The 11,730-nt window shown below is 36.9% G+C and overlaps 1 protein-coding gene across 1 annotated transcript; it reads left to right on the forward strand.

Moving 5' to 3' along the window:
* Positions 1–9,251: 9,251 nt before the first annotated feature.
* On the forward strand, positions 9,252–11,712 carry bglapl (bone gamma-carboxyglutamate (gla) protein, like). Its single transcript, XM_048200866.1, has 4 exons — positions 9,252–9,409; positions 9,487–9,741; positions 9,834–9,943; positions 11,314–11,712. Exons 1-4 carry the CDS (start codon positions 9,349–9,351, stop codon positions 11,329–11,331), a joined length of 444 nt encoding a protein of 147 aa, XP_048056823.1. The 5' UTR covers positions 9,252–9,348; the 3' UTR covers positions 11,332–11,712.
* The last annotated feature ends 18 nt before the right edge of the window (positions 11,713–11,730 follow it).

An 11,730-nucleotide genomic window follows, 5' to 3' on the forward strand; every position in this document is an offset into this window, starting at 1 on the left:
ACAGCTCCTTTTATCAGTCATTTAAATGTTTAAAATACATAGATCTTGTGGACTTAAACAAAGGGCGCAGTGCACAAACTCCTCCTTGACGTCATCAGTCGCTGTCCTTTGAAGTACATAGGGATGTCCGAATGGAACGCAGGGCCAATTCAAAGTTCGCATCTAGCCAAGTTCAGTTCAAATTCCCGGATGTGTTCTTGATCCACCCCTTTTATCGAGGATGCATCGAGAGGTGACTTGTGCAGACTTGAGACAGCCAGGTATCCCAGAATGCATCTCGCACTAACCAGCAAGCGTCAATAGTAAAGGAGAAACCCCGCATAATTTAAACATATTACTGTTTTTATGTCATGATATGTAGTTTTAAGAGTTTTTCAGGCGAGAATGTGCTGATTTAAAGCTCAAATTTGTGGTTTATTGATAAAGATTGCGCCTTTCTGACAATTTGATCTGACGTTGTCGGAGTTGTGAGATCCAGGCGATCACCGGACGCTCAGCGCTCATGTACCCAGCCGAGAGCAGCCTTACCTCGGCTAGTCCTTCTGACGTTTGCCGCTGGCTCCGTTTTGGCTGAGGGCAACGTGACGTTTCATAACTTTATATATGGCTATTTAACTTTTGTATCCTACTAAAGCGCTGATTTTGTACGCTTTACTGAATTGTTTGCTTTATTTCTTATTGTATATTCTTACCTTTTATAATGGCTATTATTGATCATTAAAACTGACATAAAACAAATAGAGACATGGTTTTGTTTTATGTTATAGCCTATTTCATTTTATTACAGTGAAGTTAATCAGGCTATGCACAAATAGTATTACATTTAATATTTTTGAAATATATACGAAAAGAGGCAGGGTTGTTTAATATTTCGTTTTATTATAAATATATGCACATTGCAGATAATCAATCACTCGTTGCCTGAGACGATTAATATGTTTTTGTTTGTTTTTTAAATAAAACGAAAAGAGGCAGAGTGGTGTTTTATAACAAATTTCGTTTTATTCTTGGCTAAAATATACATACAGAGATAACCGGAGAAGCCAGAGCGAGCTGAGTGACGTTATCAAGAACGCTGCTGTTCCATTTGCAGAATCACCGGACATGTGTTCTCCCGTTTACGAGAGTTCGTTCTCCTGAGTCGAACTTGCCAAGTCATAACTATCAATGACGCGAGTCCGAAGTTTACGAACTTGGTTTTGAGAAACGGCCCTTATCTATATGATAAAAGTGACAAAGTGTTTGAACACAAAGACCTCAACACTTGGTACACAATACACAATGATGGTAACATTCGATGGATCATTTTTGAGTGTGAATGTGCCATTTTGAGAAGAAAATGAACTCCAAATGTCACAAAATGGCAAGTTACTAAACATAACCACAAAAGCAATGATGAAACAGTGTAAAAACAGCTGGAAAACAGCAAAAACCTACCTCATTAATTATTCAAGGCCCAGTGTATGATGGGAACACCAGAATCAGAAAAGTTCAGTAGTTTTACTTAATTTTATAATATTTACACTTTAATTTCTACTATCTTAAACAGAGTACTAATATAGAATTTACTTAGTTTTTTAAATTCTTGCCTGAACTAACTTTTTCATGTAAAATTTGTTTTCTCTGTAGTATTTACTTCACCATAAAATCATATTTTTTTTTTACAGTGTAGTACCTACAGTATGTGATTTCGGATGCAGAACGAATGTTCTGTTGATGTTACTGGAAGAATGTTTGTTCTTAACTTTGAGAGAACCTTGCCAGAACGTTCTGAGAATGTTCCCTGTTAGCTATGCATAAGACTCTAATGCACAAAGTCCTAAAACAGCAATGAAGGACAGAACGAGTCGTGAAGAATTAAAGGTGATTAGGTTTACATTTCTCACACAAAACGGGAAGCACTGAGTCTGGCTGTGACATATATATATAGTGTGCACACGCCACATTGTAAAGCTGTAAACTGCAATGATTGAGGATTAAGAGACGGAGATCTAAATGTGCTGAAAGCCGTCTGGATTCTTGAGCCGGGCCGAATGTGGATAATGAGCGGTTTTCGTTTACTGAGCGGAAGCGGGAGTTACAATCTCCAAAAATCTTGGAAAGCAAACATAGGCTGAGTTTGTGTTTATTTGTGTGAACTGCTGCCGTGACATTTGTAGAATAATCTGCAGCGAGACGCATGGTGATGTGTCCTCAGAGCGAGGTTATGAGACAGAGACGCACACAGACAGATGAGTGACAGACAGCTGATAATGTGTCTTATTTCTTCTCACTCGTGTTTACTGTGCTCCTCACAGGACTCGTGCTGACCTGCATGAGTGACAGAGCAGAAGTCCATCAGCAGTCAGTTCATGAAACACTGCAGCACAAACTGAAGCATCACCTGCATGAGTGTGTGTGTGTGTGAGAGAGAGATACTGTGCAACATATGCTTGAGAGAACCTTGTCAGAACGTTCCTTGTTAGCTAGGAATGTTCTCAGAACGTTCTGGTAAGGTTCTCTCAAAGTTATGAACAAACATCCTTCCAGTAACGTTAATAGAACGTTCATTCAGAGTTATCTGCTCTTTAATAGTAAACAGAAAAATGTTGAGACATTGTTATTTATGTTTTTTTTCCTGTTGCATATGTCTAATGTTTTTTTTTTTTTTTTTTTAATTCAGAGAACATTTGAAAGTAACATTCCCACAACATTTGTAACATTTGCTTAATTATTAAATGGAATGTTCCCTTTGTGTTTGCATAAACAAAACATTTAAAAATAGCTGTATGCATTGAAAGTTTAGGGATCATTCAGAAATAACATAATGGCAACAATGTTTTTGTTAGCTAGGTACACACTGATCTTATTCCTCTTATTTCCACTAACATTCAGATTACTTCTTGAAAGATGTGGGCTTTTAGTTCTTAACCCTTTCATGCACGAATTATGAAAGGCTACTTCAGGATTTTTTTCAAAAGTGTTTTTATTACTCTTTAGGCATGAAAAAAAAAAAAAATCACCTTCATTTTTTTCAAACATGCATTTTTCAAGGAGTTGGTGAAATGTCCACTAGAGTGGACAACGCGCATTTGAGGAACCAATGAAATATGTGTTTGAGAAAACAATTATTAAAAATACATATTGTAAACACTATAAAACATGTTTTTTTGCTCTTTAACATTGTGTTCATGTATTTTGAACATATTCCAGAACTTTTAACAATCTGTTTTTTTTTTTTTTTTTTGCACTTGCAAAAGTTGACCAGTTGGTGGCAGTGTATTGCATGACACATTAGGGTCCACTGCCACTGTATTGACTAAAAAACATGAGGACATCAAGGAGCAATATCAATCCAAGTATTGATTTTGTGATTTGAGGAAATTGATTAATCATGTGTGGACATCATGCATCACTGGCTATATTTAGACTACAATTAATAGTACAGTTTATAGAGTTTTTTTCAAGGATCATCACTCTCATGATAAAACTAATATGCACAAAATATTGCTATAATAAAAATTAAATTGATTTTCTGCCAAAACATTACTGCAGATGGCATATTTCAAAAAACAAAACAAAAAAAAAAGCAATACTATAAATTGTATTCTAAATATAGCCAGCGATGCATGATGTCCACTTGAGTGGACACATGATTAATCACAATTTCCTCAAATCACAAAATCAATACTTGGATATTTTAACAATTATATTGCTTCTTAGTTGTTGCTTGATGTCCTCATATTTTTTGTACCTGCAAGGGTCTGCTAGAATAGAAGGAATGGACAGACATTCCTCCCCTGCAAGGCACATGTGCTATTCTGTCTGCCATCTTGTTTTAGAGAATTTTTTTTTGCACTTGCAAACGTTGACCAGTGGGTGGCAGTGTATTGCATGACAAATTAGCGTCCAATGTAGTGACTGATGTGCAAATCTGACATTCAGACTCATTTATATAGGAGAAAACAACTATTGAATAGCTGTCCACTGTAGTGGCCTCTATGCATGAAAGGGTTAAACTATTACCCACAATCATTGCAGCTGTGTAGAGTAATAGCATAATTTATAATTTCTAACCTTTTCTCTTTCTCTACACAGTAAAATCCCCAGAGTTACATAAAATCTGCTCAGTAACACTGAAGCAGAGTTAAAGTTAATGAGATAATTAAGCAATTAATAAGGCTGTGACTGAAGTCAGTTGTAGTTCTTGTGTTTCTCTTTTCTTCAGTGATTCTGCTTGTTAACAGCAGGTGTTCATCACTAATGCACAATCATCACTTAATTAATTGCTTAATTATCTCATTAACTTTAACTCTGCTTTAGTGTTATTTTAGCACTATTTAGAGAGGGACCATATGTACTCTGAACAGAGTTGATTTAACTCTGGAGATAACATTCAACATGTTACAAGGTGAAGGTCAGTGTGAAAACAGCTACGAGTAGCAAATATCTTTGGACCACATTACATTATTTACTACGATTTTCCCACTGAAATCCCGAATTTGATGATGGCAAAGTATAAACATTATGAAACACTGATGAAGAGAATCTGATGTCTGTTTGAACATTGTAAAGACTTTTATAATGTCACATCAGGAAGGTCAAATGATTATTGTTCAAGAGGAATGTCACAGCACAATGAGGTTGAACAGAAAGTGCAGGACGAATTGCATTTTCTCAAGTTGAAGTAGTGAAATTTTAATTAAAACTGATTTTATCTATGAAATAATGTTGATATCATTGGACTCAGTGGAGGTTTGGTTCACAGCAACGACTCAGAGTCAAGAATCCATTCTGCTAAAAACATTACAAGCTAAAAACAGACAAACTCTCACTGTAATTATCGGAAGTTTGCAGACATACAGCTCAGAAATATTCAAAACTATCTATACAGCTGCTTTTATATAACACTAACACACACACACAAACAAATCTTGTGGTTTTGTTTGTGGTGTCTACTGTGATGGTGGATACCAGAGTTTAAGCCACATCAGAGCACTACATGAACTCTCTCTCTCTCTCTCTCTCTCTCTCTCTCTCTCTCGACTCTTGAGAACTGTTTGTATGGATCTCTTTGGCATGTTGCTAAAGAGATGAGAGTCACACCAAACCTCTAAATGCAGCAGGAGCTCAACAGGATCAGATCCTTTATCAGACGTCCATCTAATCTTCGTTTGCTTCTGGATGAACTTGTTCTGCAGCTTTTGCACTGGGGAAACTTTCAAACATATAAAAACATTCATCCACACAACACTGAAAATTATAAGGTGGATGGACAGTACTGAACACAACTCACAGCGCTGCTATATTTCTGTGAAGGACTTTCCACTGAGACACTAAACAAAACCCAACGGACCAAACAGAACCTAGACATGGAAATTACACAGCAGACCGGCCAAAACTCATTTCTCTCTGTATGATGTTCTCGCGCACACACACACACACACACACACACAAAGAGAGAGAGAGGTTAAAACAGGACAGGTCACATCTCTGCCTGAGTGTTTTCATCTGTTGTCATTTGTATGTCCTACTGTGAGAAAAGGTTACTATATTTGGCAATCAATATTGAGTGTGTTGTCCATCATCAACAGTTAGTTCTGGTCCTCTAATCTGATTGGTCAAACTAGATTGTTATAACAGTCGAACGACACTGTGACTGTTTCACTCCGTTTGTGTTCGTTCCAGACTGTCTGTCAGTCTGTGTATCAGTGGCGTGATTTATGACACTTTCTGCAAGTTACAGAGTTACACCAGTAGGTGGCAACATGTGACTGTCTCTATGAGAAAATGATTTATATCAATTATTCAACCAATTTGTTTAAAGGTGCAGTGTGTAAATTTTAGTGGCATCTAGTGGTGAGGTTGTGAACTGCAACCAACGGCGCTCACCCCTCCCTTTCGAAGCACATAGAGAAGCTATGGTGGCCGTCTGGCCGACACAAGACAGATGTTGTCGTCTGAGACAGAAGAGAGTAGCCAGTCAAGCAATGAGGTCTCTTCTTACTTCTAACAAAGAATGGTCTGTGCTTCTGATAAACCAGATGACTACTACTACTACTAATTCTTCATGTGTATTCAACGTAGTGATGATGCAAGCTGCCTCTAAAACAAGAATGATTTAGAAGAACAACATAGTGACTAAACGCAATCCGTAGAACAGTTTGTCCGTTTAGGGCTACTGTAGAAACATGCCAGTGCAAAATGGTGGCTTAACATGTAAGGGGACCCACAGTGTATGTAGATAGAAATGGAAAACATAGTTATGTATATTGCATTTCTGTCAATAGATCCTCCCAAATTTTACACACTGCACTTTTAAAAACATTGAAGCAATTACAAACAAAACCAGTGAGTCGTTGATTAATTTGTTCAAATGATTAGTTTGAAAACATATGCTGAATTCAGAACAGTATACTACTCTTACTACTTTTATATGTTTCTATGGCAGAAATAGTAAGAGTAGAATGCTAGTACTATGTGGTTAAGAATTCAGCAATAATTTAGGAACAATACAAGTAAGTTACAGATTATTAAACTGATTTGTTTAACAATATTTAAAAAACAAAACAAAACAAAACATAGTCATTGAATTATTCACTCAACCAATTCGCTGTAACACAACTTGTGATTTGCAGTGCTTTTTCTGTCTTTGTTTGGAACTATTTTTGTTGTCTGAGCAAAAAAATATGAATATTTTCTGTCTAAAATGTGAGTTTTACTTATTGTTTATTGAACTATAAGCAGGGATGGGTAGGTTACTTTTAAAATGTATTTCACTACAGATTACAAAATACATACTTTGAAAAGTAATTTGTAACATATTTCATTAGATTACCCAAGTTGTGTAACTTAATCTAAATACTTTAGAATACTTTGAAATACTATTAAGTATGTAACACAAAAAAGGTAATTGCGAGTTTTTATCTCACAATTCTGACTTTTTTCCACAGATTTGCATGATATAAAGTTTCAATTATGAGTTATAAAGTCAGAATTGCGAGAAAAGAAGTCAGAATTGTGAGATGTAAATTTGCAATTTTCCAGAAAAAAGTCCCGCAATTCTGACTTTATAACTTGCAATTGTGAGTTAATCCCCGGTTTCACAGACAAGGATTAAGTTAGTCCTAGACTAAAATGCATGTTTGAGCTGCATGAAAGCAACGTGTATCGACATATTAAAATATGTGTATTGACATCTTAAAATATGTCAGTGCCATTGTTTTGTGTCAAGATGCACACCAGTAATTTTTTTTTTCTATGGTACATTTATAAAAGATACTTCCTAATTGAACTAAGGGCTAATCTGGGCTTAATCTAAGCCCTGTCTGTGAAACCGGGCCTATATCTCCCAATTCTGACTTTATAAAAACAGAATTGTAATTCTGAGAAAGAAAAAAGAAAAAAAAAGTCTGAATTGTGAGATGCAAACTTGCAATTGCAAGGAAAACAAATCAGAATTGTGAGATAAAAACTCACAAAGTACTATCGCAAAACATGAAAACAGTCGTGGATCATTCAGGTAATGACAGGACAGTTAAGATTCATGGGTATTTAAATTTAGAAATGGGGCAATTTTTATAAAGTCGGTCATTTGTTGAGTGTAAACATCTGTTATGTTAAATAACGTATTCAGGACAGTACTAAATAAATATAACATGCAATTTTATGAACCCTCTTTGTTAAAATTATTAAAATGTTGCATGTTCTGAAAGGGGTATGAACCTTATGAGCAGAAATGTAGCTTAGGATGATTTCGTAGATTGTCAGAGTCAGAGAATCATCAATTGTTGTTTACAATAATTGCTTGTCACAGTTTACATTAATGTTTAAATGAAATAAATGGCATTAAAATTCAAAGTAATCACTTTGCTAATCTAAAATACTTTTTGGATGTAACTGTAATTTGATTACCACCCATTTAAAATGTAACCTGTAATGAAATACAGTTACTCAAATTTTGTATTTTAAATACGCATACTAAGTTACATGTATTTTGTTACTCCCCAACCCTGACTATAAGTAATATCACACAATAGTGCTACTTATAACTCAAATAACTTCAATCTTTCTAATCCTAACATGACATTTTTTAATTAGTAAAATCAAAATAAGGAAAGATACTCAATTAAGATGATCTTCAGAGTTGTCACTTTCACATTTCAGGGTTTTTTTTCTTTTTCAAGTGTTTTATATTACAGATCAACATAGCTATGTGTATAGTGTTGTCTACAGTGATGTAATTTTTGCACTGGATGTGTCAAATCAAATGCTCCAAATCAGTAGCAGCCCAAACACGTGTAGTAGCTACGTCAGAAACAGAATGGGCATCTGTTGCATCTTGGGACTCGAACCTGGATCCCTGTGAGCAGCTCTTGTATCTTATTGCATTCTATATGGAATTTCAAACATGCCCCCAGAACAGCCCCCAAGTTAAAATTTTAACTGGTTAGTGGTTTGGGGACAAATTTATTGATAAACGTCTCCAGATGTAAGCTAAATATGGCTCGTTTTGGGCACAATCTCAAAAAGAAAAGTGTCTCAAAAATAAAGTAAATAAGTGTTTTTGAAGTTTTCTTTTAGAGTTAGTCATTATAATGAGCTTTAAATATAAACAACATGGTATGTTCTCAATCACACAAACATATACCATATATATCGGGCCCACAACTGAAGCGGAGCATTATGGGGGATCCCTGTAAACCCTAATAACATGTTTCATGTGATGTGACCCACGTTCTGTTTACTAAGTTGGTGTATATATTTAGGATTGAACGGAAGCAAACTGGTTTTATTGCATTTGCCAGACTAATATCTGCAGAATCGACTCTTACATAACAGAAACGACACAGGGATCCACAGGTCTTTTCCCGTGAGATTTTTCTCATACACTAGTTTCTTGAATCCCAGAGTGTCCATCTGACCTGATCCAGGAACATTTGGGCCATGGAATGACCATTGCTTAGAATTTAGAGGAAAAATATACGTTTTACATTTAGAAGCATCGCCTACATTTCCCACAGACATGGCGGGCGTTTCATTAAACTCAGCCAGCGACGGGTCACTCTGTGACGGGCCGTTCATGGCATGTTTGTTAGTGGTTTGGCTCGGTTTCCTACGTTTAGGTGCATGTGTGTCTGTTTGCCAGCCTGCGGTTGCTGGAACACATGTGTGTGTGTGTTGGTTTTGGAATGCAGAAAGGGGCAAGGACGTTACTCGATTCTCAAACCAATCACAAACTCTTGTAACAGTGTGTGTGGGTGACAGTGAGAGTATAAACACACCGGCGACCAGACGGATGACAGACACAGAAGAAACGAACAACACAGACGCCATCGACTGAGAGAAGAACCCACCACCTGAAGAAACATGAAGACCCTGAAGCTCCTCACCATCTGCGCTCTGCTGTCTGTCTGCGCATCTATGGGAGGTGAGACACGCTCAATATAACATCTCGAAGCTCGTTGTGTAAGTGAACCCTTAACGGTGTGTTCTATGTGTGTCTAGTGTACACGGAGCCTGCAGACGATGTGGTGGTCGTGGATGTGGTGGTTCCTCCATCCGGAGCTCCTACTGATACTGCCTCTTCATCAGCATCCTCATCTGCCTCAGACTCTGATTCCGCTTCCTCTTCCTCTGAGTCCGACTCTGCATCTGATTCTGCATCCGACTCCACATCCGACTCCGCATCTGACTCCGCGTCTGATTCTGCCTCAGATTCATCCTCATCCTCCTCTGAATCAAACTCTGTCAGCGCTGAAGGTGAGAAACAACCCGTCTCGTGACTATCTGTGTTTCTCATTGGGTTCAACTTATGATATGGTGAACTAAAAGTGTTTTTTGTCTGTTTTCAGGCACGCCTGCCCCTCACGTGCTGCTGAAGAGGGATGTGGCGGCTTCCACTGCTGCGGCACCGGAGAGCAGGAACACCGGCGGCCAATCTGAGTCCTCAACAGCTGGAGAGGTGAATCACACACACACACACACACACACACACACACACACACACACACACACACACACACACACACACACACACACACATTTGACAGTGTTAGATAAATGATGCTGTCACACTGATGTGAACTACACAGATCTGTCTTCTAACAGGAAACGTTCTCAGAACGTTCTGGCAAGGTTCTCATAAAGTTATGAACAAACATTCTTCCAGTAGCGTTCTTGGAACGTTTAATAGTGGGATTTAATAATGTTCTCAAAACACATTATTTATGCATCATTCATAGAACGATTTTTTTTGGAATGTTCATCTAATGTTCTAATTTAAATGTTACACTTGTTACTTTTAAATGTTCTCTGAACATTCTGAAACATTCCAATAATGTTTGCAAACTGACAACATGGAATGTTCCCTTAACGTTCACATTACCCAGAAAAAACTTGCTGTTTAAACATTCAGATAACATTCAAATATAATGTTTTTATAACTTAAAGGATTAGTTCACTTTCAAATAAATTTTCCTGATAATTTACTCACCCTCATGTCATTCAAGATGTTCATGTCTTTCTTTCTTCAGTCGAAAAGAAATGAAGGTTTTTGATGAAAACATTCCAGGATTATTCTCCTTATAGTGGACTTCAATGGCCTCCAAACAGTTGAAGGTCAAAATTACAGTTTCAGTGCAGCTTCAAAGGGCTTTAAATGATCCCAGACAAAATAAGAGTCTTATCTAGGAAACCATCACTCATTTTTTGATGCTTTATAAACACAAAAACCTTCTAAGTGCTTCCGCCAAAACCGCGTTTCCGTATTCTTCAAAAAGTTTACGCTTATTCACGCCTTCCCTATTTACTTACGGAACGAATGCAGCGCCAGTTCCATTTTTTTCCGTAGTTGAATAGGGAACTGGACATTCTGGTGAAGAATCAAACGCGGTTTTGGCGTTAGCACTTAGAAGGCGAACATTTGTTTATATAAAGCATATAAATTTACATTTTTTTTTTTTTTTTAAATTACCGATTGTATCGTTAATTCAAGCTGCACTGTAACTGTAATTTTGACCTTCAACCATTTGGTGTCCAGTGAAGTCCACTATATGGAGAAAAATCCTGGAATGTTTTCCTCAAAAACCTTCATTTCTTTTCGACTGAAGAAAGAAAGACATGAAGCATCTTGGATGACATGGGGGTGAGTAAATTATCAGGAAATTTTATTTGAAAGTGAACTAATCCTTTAATGGGAATAATAGCAATGTTTGTCAGCCGACACTCGTCATCAACTGACTGATCACATGATTTGATTGTTCATAACTGACTGGTGAAGCAAAGTGTGTGTTGTGATTCTCATGGTGATTATTTTGTCTTTCCGTCCTTCAGTTTGCGAGAGGTGTGTGAAGTGAATCTGGCCTGTGAACACATGGCTGAAACAGCCGGGATCGTAGCTGCTTATACAGCTTATTACGGACCAATCCCATACTAACACACACAACTGACTTCTGATGTTTTCATACTGATATGTTTACCCCTGTATTTTTATTTCCAAGACATGTAGTGTGTTTTTTTTTAATGCCAGCCATGCAACTTAATGTAAGTGATTTCAGGTTTTGATGTTGTTTTACTTGAGAGAAATCCAGGAAATCTTCATGTTTTAGTGATTGAGACACTATTGGTGCAATTAGACTCAAGTTTCTCTGTGTTAGTGAAGTGTGTTTCTTTATATTATTATGCCTGTGTATAGAAGAAAAGCATATAAGTAGTAAATCATTCTTGTTAGTATTGTGAATCAAAGGTGCT

This window comes from Megalobrama amblycephala, linkage group LG8 (assembly GCF_018812025.1).
Source record: "Megalobrama amblycephala isolate DHTTF-2021 linkage group LG8, ASM1881202v1, whole genome shotgun sequence".
In the NCBI taxonomy this organism is placed as follows: Eukaryota; Metazoa; Chordata; class Actinopteri; order Cypriniformes; family Xenocyprididae; genus Megalobrama; species Megalobrama amblycephala.